The sequence below is a fragment of the Prionailurus bengalensis genome, chromosome C2, assembly GCF_016509475.1.
Source record: "Prionailurus bengalensis isolate Pbe53 chromosome C2, Fcat_Pben_1.1_paternal_pri, whole genome shotgun sequence".
Classification (NCBI taxonomy): domain Eukaryota; kingdom Metazoa; phylum Chordata; class Mammalia; order Carnivora; family Felidae; genus Prionailurus; species Prionailurus bengalensis.
In genome coordinates, this window is record NC_057350.1 from 118,657,358 (window position 1) to 118,684,080 (window position 26,723).

Here is a 26,723-nt window from a genome sequence, read left to right on the forward strand (position 1 = left end):
AGCCATTGTATCCATGTTCTAGGCAGTAAACAGACAGAATGGTAAATAAGGGGCCATCTGAGTTACATTACCTCTTTTTAAATAATCTTTCTAGAAAAAACTTTCTGTTACTTTTCTTTGACCAGAACATATTTATGTGGCTACGCATAATATGCAAAGAAAATGTTGTCCTTTGTTTCAAGTGTAAGTGTCCTATTAAAAAATCGGATTTCTATTATTTTTTTTTTATTTTAAAAAAAAATTTTTTTTTTTCCAACGTTTATTTATTTTTTTTTTTGGGACAGGGAGAGACAGAGCATGAACGGGGGAGGGGCAGAGAGAGAGGGAAACACAGAATCGGAAACAGGCTCCAGGCTCTGAGCCATCAGCCTAGAGCCTGACGCGGGGCTCGAACTCACAGACCGCGAGATCGTGACCTGGCTGAAGTCGGACGCTTAACCGACTGCGCCACCCAGGCGCCCCCGGATTTCTATTATTAAGGAGGAGGAATGCAGGGAACAATAGCTGTCTGGTATGGACCCTAAAGAGAATATTCCTGAGATTGATTTAAATGAAACTTTGGAGAAAAGTAAAACCAAAGTTCTCTAATTTTAGAAAATTGTTAGTATATTTACATAATGTAAGTTAATGTTTCATAAATTCACCGTAGGTAACATAATCGTTCTAAAATGTACTGAGTTTATATAATTTGTGGGTGCTGTTATTGGAAACAAGTTTTTTTTTAAATTTTTTAAATGTTTATTTGTTTTTGAGAGAGAGAGAGACAGAGCACGAGCAGAGGAGGGGCAGACAGGGAGACACAGAATCCGAAGCAGGCTTCAGGTCCTGAGCTGTCAGCATGGAGCCCAATGTGGGGCTTGAACTCACAGACTGTGAGATCGTGACCTGAGCTGAAGTTGGACGCCTAGCCGGCTGAGCCACCCAGGCACCCCAGAAACAAGTTTTTTTAAAGTATATTTTACAGCGAGTTTGCAAGTGTAGCTGTTTCTGTTTCTTAGATAAACATTTCAGTTATCTAAATGTTTTCATTAGACACTTAATACTTAGGAAACTTTATGCTTAAAATGTTTATTTTTATTCGTCTCCCTTTTTTGCTTTCCCTCTTATGTGTCTGACATAGCAAGCCTGAGGACTTCTTCTTTCATCCGGGAGGAGAAGCCTGCTCTTGGCATGAGTGCTAGCCTGTGCAGCATGATGTCTGTCTGCCTTTGTGTAATTCAACCGTGAAAGTACTTTGAGTCTTACTTAGTTGTCTGTGCTTCAGGGTGCTTTCCCTGAAATCTCACTACTGAGTCTGTAATGTTTTTAGTTGTGTAAATCCTGTTTAAGTTTCTCTCTTAGTGTAAGATTTTATCTGGTTAGCACATGTCCTTGTTTGCTTGGTTTGTCATAACAAAATACTCTAGACTGGGTCGCTTAAACAACAGAAATGTATTTTCTCAGAGTTCTGGAGGAACTCAGAATTAGTCATATGGTGGAGAAGTGGAAATATTAGGAGAAAAGCATGAATGCTTTGACATACCCTGTACCCTAGATCAGGGCAACAGCATGGTTGGTTTCTAGCAAAGTCTCTCTTTCCGGGTTGTAGACAGCAGCCACCTCCTTGCTGTGTCCTCACGTAGCAAAGAGAGAGAGACACAGAGGCACGCACACATACACAGAGAGCATGCACAAACACGCTGGTGTCTCTTCTTACATGGGCACTAATTCTATTGTGAGGTCCCTGCTCTCATGACCTCAGTTTAACCCTCTAATTATTTACCAAAGGCCCTGTCTCCAAATACCATCACATTGTGGGTTAGGGCTTCATATGAATTTTGATGAGACACAAACATTCAATCTACAGGAATACACAAAGATAATTTTAGGAATATTATTATGACAGAGAAATGTAGCTGAAAAACTGGTACATTGAGAATCATAAAGTTTGTAAAGGGGATTAATCTTTGTAATCATGTTGATTGATTACGTGCCTATTGTAGCTGACAGGTAGGGGAGTATGCCACAATAATTACCCAACCTCAAGAGCTTAACCCAACAGAGGTCTATGTCTCCTGCTACATGTCAGTGATAGGTCAGCAGAGGGTTTCTGCTTATTGCAGTCGCTTGGGGACCCCGGCTGATGGAACAGCCATCATAGATCTTACTAGTTTGTGTGCCACTTGGGGTCTCAAACTGGAAGTTCCATGATCCAGGTTAGAAGTGATTCATTTTACTTCTGCTAAAAATCCACTTGTCAGAATTAGTCATAATGCAGTGAAGTGGAAATACTAGGAGAATAGCATGAATGCTTTAACATACCCTTTATCCTTTAATTCAGTCAACTCTCTATAGTCTTTCTGTCTTTCTGAAGAATATTGCGGGAATAATTTACAAATAGGATCTTAAATTCCCCCAAAGAATAAACTATATTGCCACGATAGTGTTGTTTGCTATTTTTGTTCTCATTTTCAATAGTATCTTTATTCTCATTTTTAGGAGGCTATTAACATCACATTGGATCACAAATGCAAAATTTTCCAGACTTTAAATGGAGCTGTAGGTATGCTTCCTAAATACAGAATTGTTCATGAATACAAACGAACACCTGTGTTTTCAACTGTCTGTCCTGTATTATATCCATTTTGGGGCTGCGGTTAAGGTTTACTGTGTAGATACTACAACTTTTAAAAACCAATGGACTTGAGCTTAGTTTGATATCGTGAAATACATTTACTGAAAATCATTTCTTAAGACTAGTGTAAAAAAGATAAGCTTCTAGCTTTAGGTAACTTAGAATTTTGTGTCTCACCATCTGGAGATATATTTTTAATTTAATGATACCTTATTATTACACAGTTTTCCGTGTAAGTTCTCTGTGTTGTGAATTAAGGAGGAATATTAAAGTATTGGAGTACTTTACCTAGCTTAAATGGTAATTAGTAACCAGGCACACATACTGTGGTGTGTGTGTGTGTGTGTGTGTGTGTGTGTATGCCTGTGTGTGTTTGCCTAGATAGACATATTTCTTGGAAAAAATACATTAATCCATTAAATTAACCAATATACTAAAAATAAAAATACACTAATTCACTAATGCATTAATACTTTAAAGATTAAAAATACATTGTAATTCAGTACAACTCTTCAAGGCAGTTCATGCACTAAAAAGTTTCTCAGAATGGAAAGCATTTAGTTTGAAGTGCTTAGGAAATGTGAGGAAAGGAACTGGAAACAGCAACAAAAAACAGCTGTTCCTGCTCCCATCTGACTTGTGTATTCCTGGTATTTGCATTAGGCCTGATTTTCAAGAACTGGAAATACTATCAATGATGGCCAACTGCAGAAACCTTGCTTATGTCTGGCAGTGTTCTATTTGCCATATTTGTATTGTTATCATCTTCATAATAACTTTGAAAGGCAGGCAAAGATCCCATTTTTACAGTTGAATAAATTGAGATAATAATTTAGCTCATCTGGGATCACATTACTATCAAGAGCCCTTGGAGGCAGGACGGCAAAGATGCTTTTCTCCGGCCAGACACCCTGGTCAGTGTCTTAGAGCCTCAGTTTGCGGGTGCCGGGTTGGAGTGATTGAGGTGCTCTGCGGACCTAAGGTAGGCAAAATTTCTAAACGTGTTGTAGCACATGGAATAGCATTCGTGAGAAATTTTATAACAACAAGAAGGTATAGATAGATGTAGACATGTATATGTGCATATGAATACACACACATTTTAAATGACTAAAATCTGTTTTTTTTTCCTTTTTAACCCAGATGAAGTTGTTTTAAAATTTGAAAATGGCAAAGCCAGAGCTAAGAATGTATTTTATGAAACATTACCAGTGGCACTTAATGGAAATGGACCCACCAAGGTGAGTCACAGTGACTTTTCCCTGTTCCCTTACTACAGAGCAGTATGTAGGGTGTCATCTTCTTCTCCCCCCTCCTTTACCTTCTCCTCCTTCTACTTCTCTTTTTTAGTATCTTTAAAAAAAAATTTTTTTTAACGTTTTATTTATTTTTGAGACAGAGAGAGACAGAGCATGAACGGGGGAGGGGCAGAGAGAGGGGGAGACACAGAATGGAAGCAGGCTCCAGGCTCTGAGCCATCAGCCCAGAGCCCGACACGGGGCTCGAACTCACGGACCGCGAGATCGTGACCTGAGCTGAAGTCGGACGCTCAACCGACTGAGCCACCCAGGCGCCCCTCTTTTTTAGTATCTTTAAGAGTCTCTATTTTAGTGCTAGCAATCTACTGGCTTCATCTTTACACTGTGTATTATGTGGTTTCCTTCAGATTAATCAAATGATGATTTTTCTTGAGCAAAGTGATACTTTTTCTTTCTATTTTTGACACATTACTGTTTAAGAATAACAGCGAACTTGAGAATGAGCCATATTTTCCTCATACAGGATATCCTATCTGAATAGGAGATGCTGAGGTCATTAACTCACCATTTTCTGAATTAACAGCTCTGTTAAAGACTGAGGTGTCACTGTGTGGCTGGAAGCTTCTTCTTGCACTTATTTTAATACCAAGGTTGATGGGTTATAGTTGAGAAAGACATATTGCGACTAATGAAATTTTAGATGCTTTTCAGATAGACATCATTGAGCTTGCTGAGAATGTTATTGACTGCAAAATGTTTAGATAAGTTTGAGATACAGATGTGTGCTTGCAACAGTGTTCCGAGAAACCGAGATGCCTAGTTTGTAAGTACCTAGAAAAGAGATGAACAGATGTACACTGTGGGAAGAGGGGATGGGGAGATGTCCTCTGCTGTTTCAGAGGATTGAGTAGTGTGAATTCCAGTAAAAGCTATATGCATGGGAAGCAGGGCAAGGGAAAGCTCACACCGGCAGCTTGTTCACCCTCAAAATGGAAGAAGAAGATTCCTCTTCCCCTCCAGGTAATCTTTACAACTTGCGAATTGTCCCATTCCAGCCCTCCTGCAGTCTGGCTGGGGGCACTCCTTTCTTGTATCACTTTCCCAGATCTATCCTCTCCTACTCATTAGCAATGTAAAGACCCTCAAGTCTTTCCCATCTTAAAACAAAGCCAAGGCAGCACAAACTAAACCATCCTCCTCAATCCTTTTGCCTTCGAGCCTGCCTGCCTTTTTCCTCCCCTTCACAGCCACACACTTTAAAGTAGAGGCAACTTACCGCCACCTCTGTTCCTCTTCCCACCACACCAAGAAATGCTCCTGCCAAGGTCTGTTGTGACATCCTCTTTAGCCCTCATTTTACTTGACTCAGAGATAACATTTGACCATGTTGATCCCATTTGGCCCTACTTGAAATAAACACTCTTTCCCTTTGCACCATTCTCTGCTGGTTTGTCTACTGATTTTCTGGTCTCTTAAATCTCTCTCTTTTTCTTTTTTTAAATACACATTAAAAAAAAAAAAAACTAAGACATCGTATGGGTGGGGTAGCTCAAGGGTGGTGGGAGCGATCTTTTTCCTTTCTTGTTTTAATTAAGTGTTCCATAGGTATCTCTCAGAGACACCTTTCTTTTCTACACAAATTCTTGGTTAATTTGCTTCCTTCCTATGTCAGCCAATCCTCTTGTGATGCTGATGATTTTCAAATCCTTGCTCTAGCTCCTGTATCTTTCTCAGGCTCCAGGTCTGAATACCCAGTTGGTAGCTTTGTGTATCATATGAATACCTGAACTCAAGACCTTCAGCTCTGCCTCCTCTTTTGTCCAGCTGGTTCATGGGAACGTGGGTCTTGTTTTGGCTCTAGGGGCTTCCCACTCCCAACCCAAGAGCTATTTTTTTCTGATTCCTGTACGTGGTGGTTTGTCTAATTTTCTCAGTGCCAATGACAGCTTCCTTAGTTCAGGCCACCTGCACCCTGCCACCCCTAGCAAACCACCCACCAGAAACCTGGAACCTAGAGCATTGTGCTGAAGCAGAAAGTCAGTCACATCAGTCACCTGTATAATGCCCTCTGTAGACTTAGGTGTAAAGAGCCAAATTCTCACCTTGCCTTGTAAAACTCCTTTTAAAATTTCACTCCTGGTTTAGTGATCACCAGTCCATTCTTCCATCTACTTCCCCGCTCCTGACACTACAGATATCTACACGAACATTTCTCATACTCATTCTCTCCCTCTTTCTCTCCCCCCACTCCTACGTACTGAATTCCTTTGAACTTTGAACCCTGGAATCCTTTGCCCCTAATCCCACTTGCTCTACCCACCTACTAAATCCTCTTCATCTTGTAGACATCAGCTTAGTCTTTACTTCTCAGGTCTCCTGCATGCTTTCTATAGTATTTGGAACTTTGTCCATCACAATACCTAATACCACACGCTAGACAGGTATGGATTTACTTTTTTTTTTTTTTTGTCTCTCTTACTTACTGGGCCTTTAGCCTAGGAATTATAGAAACCATACCTATCCTGTTTACTTTTTGTTTCCGCAGGCTCCAGCACGTATCTAGCATATGTTAACCTTTCAGTAAATGTCGGAATTTATAAACAATCTAATGACCTAGCTTATTCTTGGGAGTGGTAAGGCAGATTATTTTTTGGCAGGGCAAAAAAAGTCATAAAACTGACGTGGATCCCTGTAACTTTTCCTTAAGCAGATAAATGGACATCTTTTGTCTATGAAGCGTCCTTTGCAATACATGTGTGTGTGCGTACGTGTTCGTACGTGTGCATGCACACAGTGTCTATTTTAGCCCTCTGTCTGATATCCTTGGTGCCATTTAGACAAGGGCTTGTTCAACCAGACATCTCCTATAACCACATAGGGTGCTGTTTCTTCTTGGTAATTTTCTAAATCAAATGTAAATGTCTTTAAAGAGGGGGCATGGCCCTGAGCGTTAAGCTTTTGTGGGCAAGCCCTGATGTTCAGTGGTTGTGACGTCATCACCGGTTTCTCCTGAATTCTCGGGATGATACTGCCTAAAGTTTTACAGAGTGACTAATTTAGGACCTCTCATGAGAAAAGGAGCCCTAATCCTTAGTCCATTTAGAAAGACCTGTTTTAGGTCTTCTAAGAAACATTCTCAGTTTGGGCTGTCACAGTTTCTGGAATTTCAAGCAGTGTGATGATCCTATTATATTTTCTCTGACATGATCCTATCTGGTCTACCTTCCTGTGATTCTATTTGACAACAAAGAATGAAGCAATTTTTTTATTATAAAAATTAAACTTGTGATAACATAAACATTTGAGAAAAGGTTATGTAAATAAGCATTTACTTAGCGCTAATATCTAATTTAATAATATTGTGTTAAAGTTAAAGGCACATGAATGTATTACATTTTCCCCTGTGTCCAGGCTAATGGGAAAGAAAGCAGATTATTCTCTAGATAGAAACTTTGTTTTTAAACCATCGTTAAAGGCAAAAGGATATTTTCTATGAATTTTTATAAGTTTATTTTACTTACTATTTTATTTAGTTAAGGGGTGATTATAATGCCAGTGGCTTTGAACCATAACAATGACCTAACTGATAATATTTAAGCCATTTTTTTTCATTTAAAAATATATGCATAATCTAGAAATGATAAATTATTTTTAATGTGTTTACAGACCAAAGTTATTAAAGTTAATTTCTCTAAATCTCATGCTGTTAGTAAGAGTAATTTTTAAATTATAAGTAGTTTAGGGGCGCCTGGGTGGCTCAGTCGGTTAAGCATCTGACTTCAGCTCAGGTCGTGATCTCATGGTTCGTGAGTTCGAGCCCCATGTTGGGCTCTGTGCTGACAGCTCAGAGCCTGGAGCCTGCTTCAGATTCTGTGTCTCCCTCTCTCTTTGCCCCTCCCCAGCTTGGACTCTTCTCTCTCTCTCTCTCAAAAATAAATAAACACTAAAAAAAAATTATAAGTAGCTTAAAAAATCAATTATAATCTCACTAGCCCTTGATACTGTTTTATTCATGATTGCTTTCAGGTTTTTTTGTCTTTTTAGTCTATATCTGTGAGCGTTTATACTTTTCATTTATTTTCCTAATGATACGTAAATAATTTTGTGTTTCTTAAGTAACATTTTATTTACAATATATTTCTGTATTCTACATACTTATTTTCTCACTTGGCTAGATACACACAATCTAATATTAATAAATTTTTACACAGAAACTATGATTTCTGGCTTGAAGCTTTACTTTTTATTCTAGGAAGCTCATTTATTGTTCGTAACACATTAAAAGATGCTTACTTTAACACCTAACCTTTTCTTTTACATATCAGATAATATACCTGTTAAGGTAATCATGACATTGGTGGTAGTATACAAGCTAAAATTGAACAGAAGATCAGATCACCTAATTTGCACGTGAAAACAAACATTTCTGAAACTAATTTGATTTACAATAAAAATAGGGATGTTAATTCTGTACATAAAAACACAAATTAAATGCTTGGGTCACTATGACCTTGAATAATTGGATGATTTGGGAAAATGAAAGAAAGAAAGAAAAGATGTGGTTGGAAAAGTTTCTCTGCCAATGAAATGACATCATCTCTGGAAACATTTTGATATAGTGAAAGAAGGATCAGGAAAGTACTACCACCTAGTAGCTGGGGACTGCCTGGAACAGCCTAACTACATAAACAGTTTTCTGCACTTTCCAAAGCTGCCAGCATAAATGTCTGCAGATTTTAATGAAGAAAACAGATGTAAGTGGAAGGTGGGGGTTGGTGATGGATAACTTCTGCCTGTGTAGTGAGCGATCCAAAAGAGAAAGGTTTCCAGTCAAAAGTAACGTTTTTAAAATATCTTAATTATCTATGAAAATTAAATTGAGGTAAGGAGTAGAATGTGGAAAGGTTACAAAATAAAGTTTTAATTCTGAAAACTAAAAGTAATACCTTTTATGCTCTAACCTTTGAAAAGATATTGATCATTTTCATATTCACATAAGGGTTCTAATAGACTGATCAATAATTCATGAAATAAATATTTAATTTTTATGAGATTTCTGAGATGAGGAAAGTGCCAGTCTTTACACAGAGATGGGGCTTTTAGATATGGCCAACTATGGGGGATTTTTTTTCTCCCTTTAAAGAAAAACTCTTTTCCAGGACATTTCAAAAAAGTTATATTTTCCTCTAGCCTTAAATTTCTTAAAATTTCTTTTAGAAATAATATTTAGGACAGGGTCCATTTTCACATGAATCTCTTTTCTTCCTTCAAAATCATATTATTGTATGGAATATGAATGTTTAATGTTTGCATTTGTAATTTGACAACAGTAATTTTTTTTTTGTGCTAGAGGCACCTTAAAATGATCACATTGACTCTTGAAATGTCATTAATGAATTTCATAAGTACATGTTTCCTGCCTTGTAATTTGTTTCCTGAATTATCATGTAGTTCAAAAGAGATGTGAATGAATTACTTCCGATGTCTTATGACTGTAATCTACAAATTGAATGTAACTATATCTACAATATCTGCATAGTACAAAGATTTTCCCATTGCAATTAATACTGTATCATTTCAACAACATTTGTTTTAGTACAATAGAGATATTTAGATGGCATCCCATATATTTGAGAGGAATCTGGTAAAATGGTACTAATTACCTCATCTATTCTGCACCATAAGATCTTTCAGGGACTTAGGAAGCTAGAAAAATCCAGTAGGCACTTCTGTACATTTTTGGCCATCATACTTAATGTATTGACACATTTCCCTTTTGAGTTCATCTTACCTATAAGTAAATCCGCACAAGTTTCCTGAAAATGTTTACATTCTGGGGATACTCAAGATTTGTTTGAGGGCTCAGAGCATATTTTAGTGTATTTATGTCTCTCCTCCATCTACCTTCCCTCACTTTCTTCTTCAGCCAAAACACACAAAGGGACTTAGATTTTACAGGTGAAATGATCTCCAATGATGCCTAAGGGCAGAGGGAGAAAAGTTAAAAAGGAGATGCCCTGAGTGACCTAAAAGGGGTAGCAGAGGGTGGGGGCGGGGGGTAGGGGGAGAAAAGCAGTAGTGTACTTCAGTTTACTGTTAATAATTGTGGGGTGGCAGTAATTAGGGCCTTGTTGTAGATCTGTTTTAAACTGCAGACTTTCTTTTCCTGAAGTCAGTGCCCCCCGAACCACTGCCCAGAAGCCTAGTTTATGGTAGGTAGCATGGTTTCCTGGAAGAGGTTAGTGCTTTTTGGTGATAAAGTATATATAAAACTTGTTTTGAGTGGCGATCGTCTGGCACTGCCCCATTCACCATAGGTGTCTGCCCTGGGCCTTTAAACATATATTATCTTTTTTTTTTTTTTTTAATGTTTTATTTATTTTTGAGACAGAGAGAGACAGAGGATGAACGGGGGAGGGGCAGAGAGAGAGGGAGACACAGAATCTGAAGCAGGCTCCAGGCTCCGAGCCATCAGCCCAGAGCCCGACGCGGGGCTCGAACTCACGAACGTGAGATCGTGACCCGAGCTGAAGTCGGACGCTTAACTGACTGAGCCACCCAGGCGCCCCTAAACATATATGTCTTATTACTAAATTACTATTCATGTGACTGTTCTCATTAGTGTTGTTTTTGGTAAGTCTCGTTAGCTCAATTAAATCTCTGTGTTTCATTATTTACATATTTCTTTAATTGTGTCTCATCTGGTATTGTTTCTTACATAATGAAATACAATGACCTTTATGATTTATAATGCAGTTTTTGGCATTTCTAGACAAAGTTTGCCCTGGTTTTATGACTCATTGTCTGGAACGAATTTAGTTCAGTATAAACCTCTAGGTCTTACATATTAGTAGAACTATTAAAGAATATACCTAATGCAGAAAACCTGCTTTGAAGTTAGATGTTTATAGAATGAAAGCACATTGATGGGAGAGGCTTACTTTCTTTAATACAGTTTTCCTTCATTTACTAGATTCTCCTGAATTATTTTGGAAACTATGTACCTAATGCATGGACACAGGATAATGGCTGCACTCTTTGTGACTTGGATACAATTGACTTGTCTACAGTAGATGTGAGTGGAAATGTGTGAAATGTCAGGAAGTGCAGTGATTTGTTGAAAGAACATTAGCTTATAGTTTTGATATATGGTAGATAATGCATTTATAAGGCTAAAACAGGATGACACAGAAAATTGCTAGAGTTTTGTATTTCTGAACTGTTTTTGAGAGTAAAACTGGCTAGTAATTGATCCCAATAAAAGGAGCTTGGTTGTTAATATTTAATATTAATCTTATTATGATTGGCTGCCCTTGTTTTTAGTCTGCCAACTTAGTCAAAGCATCGAGGAAAAAATGCTTCAGCATTTGTATTGACTAATATTATCTGTGCTTGATTTTTAAATTTGATGAGTTAAAAAATAATATATGATTATATAACTAAGAATTGTTTTAAGTATTTTGCATTAAATACTCCAACTAAACTTCACAAAATCTCTTAAGTAGGTAGTGCTGTTGACACAGTTTTACAAATGAAAAACTGAGGGACACGCAGATTAAGTAACTTGCTTAAGGGCACACAGTTTTTTTAGGCGTTGAAGGTGGGATTTGAATTTAGGCAGCCCGGCCCTAGACCCTGTATTTTTGACCACTGCAATTTTGCCTAGATGTCATATACACGTTATATGCCAGACACAGTGCTACTTATAGGCGTATTTCATAGAGAATTATAACTAGTTTGAGGGTAAAGGAGCAATTAGAAATAATATTTATCTGTAGAACATTTGCATGCATTCTTCTGTCATCCACCAGAGCAGTTTCAGTGTATTCTATAGTAACGTATTTCTTCCAAAAAATTGCTCTTGTAACTTAGAAAACTGTTATTACATATATGAGCAGTTGGATTCTAGGGATGATTTTGTCATTAAGGCTGATTCTTTCCTTCATTCATCATAGGTTTATGGAGTCTCTACAGCATGCCAGATAAGTAGAACCAATATAAGCAAAAATAAAATTCCCAGTAATGTAGTTCTGGCAACTCCTGGATCCATGCAAATATAAAATACTCTCACTGTATAGAACCAAAGCTCCTGAATTTAAATACTTTCTATGCTTATCACTGTCTGAAAGGAGGACAAAGAGTAACTTGTGCATATATAGGAGCTTCTGAATAGAGCCTTACTTTCCTTGAAAATAAGACTTTTTGGCCGGTCTCTCAAATAACAAACTGAATGTTTCCTATCCGGAAAGAATGCCAGAATATTTTTGAATGAAGCTGCATCATGATGTTTAAAAATTCAACCTGATCTTTTCTGCAGAAAGTAGTGTTGTCCTTTGGAGGGAGGGTTAATGCTTTTTATCTGTTTGGTCTCCTTTTACATAAACTTTCTGGTGCAAAGATAGAAAAATATTTACTTTAAAATTTTTTATCTTATCACTATTAGTTTTTGCATATAGGAGTAAATCACTTGTTTCTTAAACTCTTTTATCTGACAGACTGATAAAATATGTTAGAAAGGAAAGCTATTATATTTTGCTAGACAGATTTTTTATATGTTTTACATATTAGTTACTATGCAATAAGGATATAAAAATTAAAATTATATGGGTAGTTAAGATCTCAGGCCTACCATATTCTTGGATGTGGGTCATAGGTAAGTTTCTTTCTATATAAAGAAAGGGAGGGTTAAATGAAACTTTATGCATATATAAATTATATTTATATTTATAAATTGTATATACATATGCAGTGCTAAGCCTTCAATCAGTGTTAACTGTTGTATTATCATTAGTATATAAAGCCAACTTAGATGGATAATGAAATTGTAGCATGTTGAAACCCAGGTCTTTACCTGTTAATTATGTGTTCTGAGTTGCTCAACTTCTCTAAATCCCATTTTCCTCATGTGTAAATTTGGAATAATAAATAGCTTCTAAGGTTATTATGAAATGTAGATGAAATGTATTATATCATTTGATAAGGGAGAGTTGTGATCTACTTTTCACTTATTTCCTCTATTAAATTGAGAACTCCCAGAGGGTAGATATTTTGTCTTTAGTTGTTTGGATTTTTTATTCAATAATAAATATTTGGGTGAGTGAATGAATTTATAAAGAAGTAGAACAGCGTACAAGGTATACTTCAGTGCAAACAAATATTAACTTATAATCCAGATAACAGAAATATATGAGGCATCATGTGTGAAAAGATGGGAAATGAGGTACCTCATTCAGCACTTAACATATATGATATTTCTTAAAAACTTTAATCCTTAAATTCAGGTTTTAAGACATGTTTATTTTTAATTTTCTTAATTTTTTCAAATGTTTATTAATACTTTGAGAGAGAGAGAGAGAGACAGAACACAAGCAGGGGAGGGGCAGAGAGAGAGGGAGACAGAATCCAAAGCAAGCTCCAGGCTCCAAGCATTTAGCAGAGAGCCTGATGTGGGGATTGAACTCACAAGCTGTGAGATCACGACCTGAGCAGAAGTCGGACGCCCAACTGACTGAGCCATCCAGCTGCCTCAAGACATGTTTTAAAAAGGCATTATAAAGAAATCTTTCATATAGTTTTGGTAATAACACTATTACATGGTCATTTACTTATGTTTCTGTCTTCCCCAACCATTTGTAAATTTTTCAAGACAGAAACTTTCACTCTTTGTCCTAAATGTTGCTTATCACAAGGACTGACAAATATAAAGAGTGTTTCAAAAGTTTTCATGCAATGAATGAAAGATAAACTATCCTATAATACATACCCAAACAGGTTTTTGAAAATCTATAAAAATAGAACAAGGTAAACTATAGTTTTCTCGTGTATAATAATGAAGCAAAATAAAGTACTGTCCATAAAATGAGATTAAAGGAAATATTCAAGGATAGAAATAAAGGCTCAAGAACTCCATGGTTGCTTTATTTGAGCTACAAATTAAATGCGGGACTTCCAAGCCATGGAAACCAAAGGAGAAACACAATTAGCATTATGGCTTCTTAGATGAAGATGTCAAAATAGATTCAGAACTGAAGGACGTTTCTTTAAAGACTATCATAAAGGAAGCACTGAATAATAGAGTAAGCAATATCCTTTATTACATCCATGTAGTAAATAGGATAGTGAGTTTCCTCTTCAAACCTAAGTCATAATGCCAATACATGATTGAGTAAAATCACTTTGATGGAGGCCGTAAGATTGTATTTTACATGTTAGCGAATTGCCATGAGTCAATTCAGATTTAGCAGATTATATTGAAATGATATTGCCGGTATATTTTATGTTGTATTGATTAAGAATTAAGATTAATATTGATTAAGATTAAGAATTAAGAATAAATAAAATTAAGAATAAATCCAAAATAATAATAATTTGTTTTCATGTTTGCCGTAAAACAAAGGTCCATCCAAATGTAACAATAGGCGTTTTTATTGAACAACCAACCCCTTTCCTACCTCGATTTCTGGACATATTGTTGACACTGGATTACCCAAAAGAAGCACTTAAACTCTTTATTCATAATAAAGTAAGTATTTGAGCAATGAATATTTTATGTGAAAATTATTTTTTATCTTCTTTGGAAATACGTGTTATTATTTACTTATATAAATTTAGTGTGGAATTTTTGGAGTAATTACTGTCCTGCTTATGTCGAACCTAAGGATTTTAGAATCTGGAAACTATCATAATATTGGAATGAGCCACGTGAAACTCAGTTTTGTAGATCAAAAATGGTTGAATATCAGCTCATTTCATATGGCTCAACTTAATATATATGTGAAGAAATGTCAAAGGTCCTTGTATTCCTTGCCTTTGGGTTTTATGGAATTTTCTTTTATGGAACTGGTCATTAAATTGTTTGCAGCTTAAGCTAACACCATAGCATCAGAACTTGAAATCGCTTCTAGATATAGTATTGTTTTGATTAATCACACAATGGCATGCTCTCCCCCAAAGGATTTTGATACTGTCATTTCCTCCAAAAATATACAGAACCTCCCCAACCCTCCCACATGTAATCTAAACTTAAAGACCCTTTTCTCAGAATTTTCCCATATATTTGTCTCTTTCCTGTTAAAACAATTGACACTTAACATATTCTAGAAAAATGCAATAGGTGTGAAGTATACTGTTTTCTCCCTTTTGTCCTAATGCTTTTGGTTTAATATTGTTCTTTCTTCCTAACGTTCATGTCAATTTATCATTTGCCTTTTCCAGGGAATATTTTAAATTCATAGAAAAAGTTTCATAGCTAAAAAAAGTTTAGAAGGGTGAATCGTTGAGCATTTGCTCTGTAAAATGCATTGTAATGTATTTATATACATTAAAGTGTTTTGTTTTTATGTATTGTGTCTTTTATTTAGGTCTTCTTCCTTTTGTAGGACCTTCTTAATGGCAGAGGATTTTGCTTCCCCCCCCCCTTTTTTATGTATAAAATGAACTCTGTGTAGCTTTTATGCTTTATAAGTAGTTTTAACAAGCTGTGGAAAGCTTTCAAAAATACTTAGTGAGACTTGATACATAAAAAGCTCTGAAATGCTCTAATGTTGGATTATCTATGTTAGATAATCTTATCTAAATTTTAGCATAGTTGAATCACACTAATTTGATGACTTATATGTTGATAATTTTCCCATTATATTTTCTTATTGATAAAATTTTGTTAAACTTTACCTTCTTTTTGTAAAAACACAGTTTCATATGTGACCACTAATTTTTCTCTCTGGCTTTAAAGAGTATTAAAATATTTATTTTATAAAATATGATTGTATTTATAACTTAGATTAATGTCTATTATGTTTAGTAGGCATTTTTATGGATATTTTAAAGCACATGTCTAAGATTCTCAGGCCACAAACCATTTTCCTTCGAGTTAGAGCATTTTATAGCAGCCAGGATTTAAATATTGATTCGAGGACCTGTCTAGGAGTGGACGTCAGAAGAATTTTGAAGTATCTTCTATTGAAAAAAATATTGCTATGTATCTACTTTAGATTTTTCATGTGATATTGAAATTGAATTTGTTTAATATAGGTTACCATTTCATCTGTAATTGAGGAAATAATGTGAATTGTGGAATTGACAACTTTGAATGGGATGCCATCCCTATGTATGAACACTTCAGTCATCCTATTGTCATTTTGGCACTAATTTTTGACTTTTAAAATATGTTACAGGAAGTTTATCATGAAAAGGACATCAAGGTATTTTTTGATAAAGCTAAACATGAAATCAGTACTATAAAAATAGTAGGACCAGAAGAAAACCTAAGTCAAGCCGAAGCCAGAAACATGGGAATGTATGTTTTTTTGTTTTCTGTTTTCCTAATAAATCCCTATGCCTACTCCTTTCATAGGCTGGTCGATAATCACCTGTTTCTCTATCTCTACTACCAAACTTGATAGCAAGGACCAGACTATGACTTTCTTGTTCTTTGCTATATTTCCAGTGGCTAGCATAATGCTTGGTATATAACAGATGGTTATAATGTATGCTTGTCAAATGAATGAATAAATGATGAATAATGAATGAATGGAAATAAATGAGAAATAGTCTCTGCCCTCAAGGAGCCCACAGTTTAGTGGACATTAACGATACAGGTGCAATTATCTTTAACAAAAGTGAATGGAAGAAGTAGTAATTGAGGATGCAAAGTACTAAGAAAAGGAAAAGGAGAAATTACTTTCAACAGGCAAAATTGGTGAAGATACTTTAAAGAAGACAGCATTGCAGTGAGCCCTTAATAAAATATTAACTATCGTATTAGATGATGATGATAGTATTCAGATGATAGTAACTACTATATATGAGTAATTAATTCGTATGATAGTAACTACTATATATGAGTGCTTATACTGTGTGAGGCATTGTGGTAAATACCTTGCATGTAGTATCTTATTTATTCCTTTCAATAACCTATGAATTGGTTCTTTTTATTTTCAGTCTCTAGACAAGGAAACAGAGAGGTTAAATATGTTAAGCAAGTCTGCCCAGCCAGCTAGTGGAGGAGCTAGAAATCTTCATGGGCAGGAACTGTGTCCCATTTTTCTTTAAGTCTCAGTGCCTAGCACAGGGCCTGGCACAAAGTAGTAATTCATCAGCACTAATCAAATTAAACTACCAAGAGCTAATGTACAGCATGATGATTATAGCTCATAATTCTGTATCACATAGTTGAATGCTGATGAGAAAGTAGATCTAAAATGACCTCACAACAAAAGAGAAATGGTTACTGGGTGACGGGATGTAGGTCATAGCTAAGGCTATGGTCGTAATCATTTTGCAATATATAAAAGTATCAAATCAACACATTGTCTGCCTTATGCTTATACAATGATAAGTGTCCATTATATCTCAATAAACCTAGAAAAAAATGAAACAGAACAGAAAGTTTTCAAATGAAACAATGGGAAGACAGAATTTCAAAAAGCTGAAAAGCAATCCTTGACTGTGATAGGGTCAGAAACAGGCCATGTTCTTTTTTATTTATTTTTTAATTTTTAAATTTTTAAAATTTTTTATATTTTAATTATTTAATTTAATTTAATTTTATTTTATTTTATTAAATTTATTGTCAAATTAGTTTCCATACAATACCCAGTGCTCATCCCAAAAGATGCCCTCTTCAATGCCCATCACCTACTCTCCCCACCCTCCCACCCCCCATCAACCCTCAGTTTGTTCTCAGTTTTTAAGAGTCTCTTATGCTTTGGCTCTCTCCCACTCTAACCTCTTTTTTTTTTTCCTTCCCCTCCCCCATGGGTTTCTGTTAAGTTTCTCAGGATCCACATAAGAGTGAAAACATATGGTATCTGTCTTTCTCTGTATGGCTTATTTTACTTAGCATCACACTCTCCAGTTCCATCCACATTGCTACAAAGAGCCTATTTCATTCTTTCTCATTGCCACATAGTACTCCATTGTGTATATAAACCACAATTTCTTTATCCATTCATCAGTTGATGGACATTTAGGCTCTTTCCACAATTTGGCTATTGTTGAGAGTGCTGCTGTAAATATTGGGGTACAAGTGCCCCTATGCATCAGTACTCCTGTATCCCTTGGGTAAATTCCTAGCAGTGCTACTGTTGGGTCATAGGGTAGGTCTATTTTTATTTTTTTTTGAGGAACCTCCACACTGTTTTCCAGAGTGACTGCACCAATTTGCATTCCCACCAACAGTGCAAGAGGGTTCCCGTTTCTCCACATCCTCTCCAGCATCTATAGTCTCCTGATTTGTTCATTTTGGCCACTCTGACTGCATGAGGTGATATCTGAGTGTGGTTTTGATTTGTATTTCCCTGATGAGGAGCGACGTTGAGCATCTTTTCATGTGCCTGTTGGCTATCTGGATGTCTTCTTTAGGGAAGTGTCTATTCATGTTTTCTGCCCATTTCTTCACTGGATTATTTGTTTTTTGAGTGTGGAGTTTGGTGAGCTCTTTATAGATTTTGGATACTAGCTCTTTGTCTGATATGTCATTTGCAAATATCCTTTCCCATTCCATTGGTTGCCTTTTAGTTTTGTTGATTGTTTCTTTTGCTGTGCAGAAGTTTTTATCTTCATGAGGTCCCAGTAGTTCATTTTTGCTTTTAATTCCCTTGCCTTTGGGGATGTGTCAAGTAAGAAATGTATGTTTTAATCAATTTAGGTTAAACAATTTCTAAATTGTTTAGATTTTAGCTCATAATTGAGCTAAATTCTAAAGAAGCTTAAAGAAAAACAACTTTTCTTCAAAATTAGTATCCTAAACTTGGGTGTCTCGACTGTCTTGTGTGCATGTCTGTTTGTGTATGTTCATGAGCACACCTCGAATGTTAGACTCTATCTGTGTTTGTGTGTATTTATGTGTAAAAGCCAATGGATATTATATATAGAGAGAGATGGAAAGATATATTATGGGTAAGAGTCAACATATTTAATCAGACTATTATCTGGACTTTAGATCAAGATTTTTAAAATTACTCAGACAGGTCCTCCTGGCTGGATCAGTCAGAAGAGTATGTGACCCCTGATCTCTGGGTTGTGAGTTACAGCCCCACATTGGGGGTAGAGATTAATTAAAATAAGAAATAAAAAAGTTATTCAGACAAATGAATAGTATGACTGATATAACAGTGATTTAGATGTTGACTATCTGAAGGTTTGCATGGTAAAAATGTGTGTTTCAGACTGAAAAGGGTATTCCTCCTTTCTAGTCACCAAATGATCTCGATAATACCATAACCCTCAGAAGAAATTTTTTAGGTCCTTTGTTTATCCCGTTTAATACTGCAGACTGCAATTTTACTAGTAAAATTCTGATAATAATAAAAACAATGATTTCTCCGTGAATGTTGATTAGATATGCCAGCAGTGGGTTAAGTCCTGCTGAGAAAAAGGTGAATGAGTCATGGTGACCTCTCATCTTGTGCTGTGGAAGCTCAGAGCTCAGAGTGCTGGATAGTGCCTGATGTGGGAGTAAAGGGATAGGCAGGAAAGCAAGCCTCAGAAAGACCAAACTGATGGTTTCATAGTTTATTCACTGGAGAATACCTTGGATCCAAATTCAGAACTTATTTTTATTTATTTATTTTTTTAAATATACTCTGTTGTGTCTGGCTTCTTTGGCTCAGCACAGTGTTCTCTCATTCACTCATGTCATTGTAGTTATTAGCAGTTCATTCCTTTTCATCGCTAACTAATATTCTATCATATGAATATACCACAAGTGCATTTTCCACTTGCTTGTTGCTAGACATTAGGTCATGTCCAGTTTAGAGCCATTTGAATAAGATTGTTAATGAAGATTCCTTATAAGAGGTGTATATGTGTATGTGGACCTATTTGGCTTTAGTATGTTTTGGGAAAATATGAAGGAGTAGACTAACTAGGACATAGGGTTAGAGTAGATGTATGTTTAATTTTATAAGAAACGACTGAATAGTCCTCCAAGATAGTTGTACCATCGTACGTACCTGGCAGCAATGTAACAGACCTCTGTCTGCTCCACATTTGTCAACAGTTGATATTGCCCATCTTTTTTATTTTAGCCACTTTATTGTGTATCTTATTGCAATTGTAATTTAATTCCCTGAAGACTAATTCATATGTCTTCATTTGTGGAGTATCTATTTACATCTTTTTGTGCATTTTCATTTACATTGGGTTGTCTTTTTTGTTATTAATTTGTAGGAGTTCATTATATAATCTGTCTAGAAGAGGGTTGTATGGGTGTGTGTCTGTGTGTACAATGTTTTGTGAATATGCGTTTCATTCTGTGGCTTGGTCTTTTAATTTCTTAGTGCTGTCTTTTGATGAGAAGAAATGTGAATTTCAATAAAATTCCATTTCTCTCTTTTTTTCTTTTATGCTTTGTGCTTATTGAATTTATTTTCTATTTAAGAAGTATTTCTTATTCCAATGTCATGAACTATTCTTTGGAATTTTATAATCTTTATTGTTTTAGCATTTATGTTTAAGATGTTTCAATCTACGGTTCATTCTGAATATATTTTTGTGTTTGGAGTGAAGTAGAGGTCAAATTTTATTCTTTACAAATGAAATTCCAGTTGTTTCAACACCCTTTTTTTTTATTTTAAGGTTTTTCTTTTCCTATTTAGTTGACTTGGCTTTGTCAAAAATCGATTAGCTGAATATTTATGAGTGACTGTGAACTCTCTTTTCTGTTTCATTGATCTTAGACCAATGCCACACTTTATTACCAGGGATTTATATTAATCTTGAAATCAAGTAGTAAACTTCCTTCAATTTTTTTTTCTAAAATAATTTTGGCTGTTTTGTTTTTATTTTATTTATTTCATTTATTTAATTGATATAATTCACTTATAACATACTAGCTTTAGATGTACTACATAATGATTCAATATTTGTATACACTGTGAAATGATGACCACCATAAGTCTGTAGTTACCATCTATATTTACATATATAATTACAATACACCATATATAATTACAAATACACCATACATACATACATATACATACATACATACACAATACATACATATACAATTACAAATACACCATATATAATTACAAAATTTAAAGAAAATTTTCTCTAATTTTTTGCACAACTTTAGCAAAGTTTCATGTCTGCTGTCCTATATGACAGTTGCTTAGAAACAAATGGGGTATAAGGATACATACTGACAGTAGCAGAAAGTGAGGACTAGGATTAACAGTGGAGGAGAGGAGCTTGAAAGCAGAGAGCCCCAAATATAAAAACCATAATACTTGAAAGCATTTCACGTGTATAACAAGTAGCTCCTTCTTTGTTGTTCCTGATAATAATGCTACAGACACTACCAAGAAGAACATATATCATAGTCCATGACCCCTGATAATAAGCAGGGGAGTAGATATCTTAGAATTCCATGCAAATCAAGATTAAAAATTATTGATACCTAAAGAGTTATACATTTGTATCTCCAAATATACTTAAAATTAAGTTGTTGGATAAGCAAGATTTTGCACTGTGTGTGTGTGTGTGTGTGTGTGTGTGCGCGCGTGCGCGCGTGTGCAAAAAGCATTTTGATTTGTGGAAAAAGTTGTTGATAAATACATGGAGATAAATTGTGTTTCCTTTTCAGAGAGGACTAAATACTAAATTCTAAATTGTCATTCTGACTGGATATTTTATGTCTTAAATCTTTTAGTGGCTTGAAAATGTATTTCACTTAACCTAAAATTTTTGGTGTTGATTTACATATGAATATGTATGTTGACAAACTATTTTGCAATTTAAGACAATATCCCTTTGGATATTGTCTAACTATTTTAATTAGAAAAAAATATGTGAGAGAAACCTTATTTTATATATAAGCTTTATGTTGACATTTTCTAACCAGCAAATATATATTTTATCTAATTATTATTTCCTTTTCAATGTTAGGGATTTTTGCCGTCAGGATGAAAGCTGTGATTATTATTTCAGTATCGATGCAGATGTTGTTTTGACAAATCCAAGGACCTTAAAAATTTTGATTGAACAAAACAGGTACTACATAAAATTCATGTCGATTTATTTAAAATAACAATCATTTTCTGTGTCTATGTGGGCACACTATACTTATCTGTGTTTAGTGAATTGAGGGGAATCCCATGAAGTTATTTTCTATACCTTATAACTTTCAATTCTGATTAGTTTTCTTTTAAAGGAGTCAAAAAGAAAACAACCTGATGAAAATTAGAAGTATTTAATATTAGTTACAATCACAAATGCAATGTTTATCAATTATAGTTGGATTATTTTTCTGTTTAAAGCTAGATGAAATTATGATCTATTTGGAAAATTTGGAATTTTTTTCTCTGTAGGTATTTTTAAATTAGAATTCATAAAACCTATGATCTTTTGAAAAGTTATTGCAAACAGAGATCTAAGTTCTTAGAATTTGAAAAAAAATTTCAGAGATCTGTGATTTTATTTAGTATTGAACTAATGATTATTACTCAGCAGTACCTATTTTTATTTAACTGAAGTGTGAAAAAGACACCATCTATACCAGCTTATAATGATATTAATCATTTATTATATTACTCCTATTCCTATTAATACTTATTAATCCTCTTATCAATAGCATAGCATACCTTTAATATGTGCTCATTAAATGACCTGTATTGTTTTTAAGTGTGTTTATATATATTAACACAGTATGTGCTTATTAAATGACCAGTATTGTTTTTAAGTATGTTTATATATATGAACACAATTAGCAAATAGAATGGCTAACAGTGAAATGTTAGAATTACTGTTTTTATTTTTTTTAGTAAAATATATAAGAAATCTGTTATGCTATTCTAACCTACTCTGTATGTAATATAATTTGCCAATTTGAGAATTTAGTTATTACTTCAAAATCCAAGATCTCTTAGTATTAATCTCTATATACAGCCCCACTGTATATCTAGCAATAGATGCTTATCTATCTAAGATAACTATCTATAAGTTACAAGCAATTTTCAAAACATATGAATAAGGATTTGGAAATAAGGCAAGGAAAAGCATTTAGGTTATCCTAGAGATAAAGGGAAGGGCTATAGTTGTAATTTGTAACTCTTAAAACCTAGTGGAATTCAGTAATATTATCTTGAATTTGTAGTGTTAATTGCCTCTTAACTTTGATTTAAATTCAATATTGTGGAATGCACGTTTTAAAAATAATCTTTGTATGTTTTTACTATATATGACACTTTTGTAGGTACTTACTATTCTTTTAGTGAACTATTTAATGAATTTATACTATGGATTAAGCATATATCCCCTTTAATATTAACCTAATGTTTTAAACCTTGTAACAAATAAAATTACCTCATAAGTAACTCAGCTGCCATCTGGGGCCATTGTTCTTGAAGTGCCAGTAAAACTCAGGATATTTCTCCAATTCCATAAATTTCTGTTACTGATCAAAGGTTTTGGTTCGTATGACATTTGTGGTTCTTGCTTCTGTATCCAAACATGTAATTTTCAGAAAAAATTTACATCTACCAAAAATGTTGTGAGATTTAGTAGACTGAAAGTTAGAGGGACGGGGATGGGTCACATCCTAGGGCATGTGGCTTTCTAGCATCTCATCAGCTCTTTTCCCTTTCCTCTTCCTATCTCTGCCATTTACTGCCTTGCTCCAAATTTTACTCCTTCAGTAATATCATGTAATTCAGCATCCTCTAGCTGCCATCCTGATACAGGAGTCCCCATTATCCACAGAGGATATGTTCCAAAACCCCAGTGGATTCCTGAAACTGCAGATAGTACCAATCGCTATGCATACTATGTTTTTTCCTATATATACATACCTACGTAAAAATTTAATTTCTAAATCAGTCACAGTAAGAGATTAATGACCATAATAAAATAGAACAATTATAACAAAATGCTATAATAAAAATAAAATATGTGAATGAAGTCTCTCTCAAAATATCTTCCTGTTCTGTACTCACCCTTCTTGTGATGATGTGAGATGATAAAATGCCAGTGCATGAGATGAAGTGAGGTGAATGACGCAGGCAGTATGATGTAGCATTAGGCTTCTATTGATCTGATGATTCACCGTAAGGAGTATCATCTGCTTCTGGACCATGGTTGACCCTGGGATAATTGAAACCATGGAAAGTGAAACCATGGGTAAGGGGGCCTACTGTATTTCAATACTCAAAAATATTGAGGCACACTGCAGACAGAGTTTGATTTCCATTTCTTTGCCCAGCCTTCTTTGGGAGGCAGCTGGGATTATAAATTACAAGATTTTTTAAATATATATTTGATCTTGTCAGTTATTACCTTTGAATTATTTCTTTTTTTTACCATTGAATTATTTCTTAAATCAACATAATATATGTTCTTAAATCAACACATTATATCTTATATTGTAGATATTCTAAACAAAACAGAATATAAGTGTTTTTGGTTAACATTTCATTTTAAAAGGAACCAGGAAAAATAAACCAAAATAACCATTTTGTATGGTATGTCTTTATAGATTCACTTTTCTGTGAGTAAGAGAAAGGGCACACCTGGTCTTCTCAAGACTGGAGTGTTATGAAATAGTTTTTTTGTTGAGAATACCTGGTTCATAAACTTCCTCATGGAGGCGTTGTGTGAGGTTTTCTTTTTTTTCTTTTTTCCTTTTTTTAAATTTAAATGTTAGTTAACGTAAAGTGCAATATTGGTTTCAGGAGTAGAATTTAGTGATTCATCACTTATGTACAACACCAACTGCTCATCCCAACAAGTGCCCTCCTTAGTACCCATCACCCATCTAGCCCATTTCCCACCCACCTCCCTCCATTAACCCATTGGTGTTTCTCCATCATTAAGAGTCTCTTGTGGTTTGCTTTTGTCTTCTCTTACCCCTACCCTTCCCATACATTCATCTGTTTTGTTTCTTAAATTCTGCATATGAGTGAAATCATGTATTATTTATCTTTCTCTGACTTATTTCACTTAGTACAATACACTCTAGCTCCATCCCCATCGTTGCAAATGCCAAGATTTCATTTTTTGATGGCTGAGTAATATTCCATTCTTTTTTTAAATTTTAAATATATTTTTAAGTTTATTTATTTTGACAGAGAGAGAAAGCACAAGCAGGGGAGGGGCAGAGAGAGAGGGAGAGAATTTCAAGCAGGTTCCTTGCTGTCAACTCAGAGCCTGATGCAGGGCTCGATCTCATGAAGTGTAAGATCATGACCTGAGCTGAAATCAAGAGTCAGATGCTTAACCAACTGAGACACACAGGTACCCCAGTAATATTCCATTCTCACACCATACACAAAAATAAATGCAAAATGGCTTATGAAAGACCTCAGCGTGAGACAGGAAACAATCAAATCCTAGAGGAGAACACAGCCACCAACTTCTTTGACCTTGGCCCCAGCAACTTCTTACTAGACATGTTGCCAAAGACAAGGGAAACAAAAGCAAATATGACCTATTGGGACCTTATCAACATAAAAAGCTTCTGCACAGTGAAGGAAACAATCCACAAAACTAGAAGGTAGCCTATGGAATGGGAAAAGATATTTGCAAACGACATATCTGATAAAGCATTAGTGTCCAAAATCTGTAAAGAACTTACCAAACTAACTCCTGAATAACAAACAACTCAGTTAAGAAATGGGCATAACACATGAATAGACACTTTTCCAAAGAAGACATATAGATGGCTAACAGACATAGGAAAAGATGCTCAGTATCACTCCTTTTCAGGGAACTACAAATAAACCACAATGATATATGACCTCTCACCTGTCAGAATGGCTAAAATCAATAACACAAGAAACAATAGGTGTTGACAAGGATGAAGGGAAACCCTCTTACACTGTTGGTGGGAATGCAACCTGGTGCAGCCACTCTCAAGAACAGTATGGAGGTTTCTAAATAAACTAAAAATAAAACTACTCTATGATCCAGCAATTGCACTCTTAGTTATTCACCCAAAGGACACAAAAGTACAGATTCGAAGGGTGCATGCAGCACAAAGTTTATAGCAGCATTATCAACAATGGCCAAACTATGGAGAGAGTCCAAATATCCATCAACTGTTGAATGGATAAAGACGTGTGAGATTTTCGTAAAAACTGACACCACCAGGGGTGCTTGGGTGGCTTCGTCAGTTAAGCTTCCACCTGACTCTTGGTTTTGGTTCAGGTCATGATCTCACATTTCTTGAGATACAGCCTCACATCAGGGTCTGCACTGATAGCGCAGAGCCTGCTTGGGATTTTCTCTCTACCTCTCTCTCTCTGTCCTTCCCCTTTGTGCATCCTCTCTCTGTCTCTCAAAATAAACTTTAAAAAAATGGCCACTACTATAGTTCATTTCATTTTAAAAGTAATTCTAGAGCAGCTTCGGATTTTGTTACCTCATTTGGAAAGTGTTAACACATTATAAATTAGATTTTCCTAAGAAAAATGTGACTTATTTTGAATTTGTAATACGTGCTTTTCTCAAAGGGACTACTTTCCTGGTAGGTAGTCAGATCGAGTGCTATGGCAATTACCACCTATTTTGTTTTTTACAGTAGTTGAAGGACCAGAAGAATGTTCAGTGTTGCCAGGCTAGCACAACCCATTTTATAAGTTATAAAAAAAATTAAAAAAGAAACATACTTTAAAGTGATTCAGGACTTAACTTTAGGAAAACTGGCATATTTATAAAAATCTAACCTCATCTTTATTCATTTTTTCACTCAACAAATATTTATTGAATAATTGAATACGCCAGGGACTATTATGTCTTCTCAATGACGGTGAAAATATTTGATTTCATTTAGCATAATTTCTGAACTACTTAACATAATTAAATAATGGAAGTAGTTTGACTTATTTTAAAAGTCACTTTTAGACTTTCAT

General features: G+C 35.0%; 1 protein-coding gene across 2 annotated transcripts in view; it reads left to right on the forward strand.

Annotated features, from left to right (window-relative positions):
• PLOD2 (procollagen-lysine,2-oxoglutarate 5-dioxygenase 2) overlaps positions 1-26,723 on the forward strand; it is a 101,484-nt gene that overhangs the window by 62,775 nt on the left and 11,986 nt on the right. For both annotated transcript variants that reach the window (XM_043595204.1, XM_043595205.1), the window contains exons 6-11: positions 2,479-2,542; positions 3,758-3,855; positions 10,847-10,948; positions 14,270-14,395; positions 16,047-16,168; positions 21,766-21,870. In XM_043595204.1, the coding sequence (XP_043451139.1) occupies positions 2,479-2,542; positions 3,758-3,855; positions 10,847-10,948; positions 14,270-14,395; positions 16,047-16,168; positions 21,766-21,870 (617 nt within the window). The remainder of the gene's footprint in view (positions 1-2,478; positions 2,543-3,757; positions 3,856-10,846; positions 10,949-14,269; positions 14,396-16,046; positions 16,169-21,765; positions 21,871-26,723) is intronic.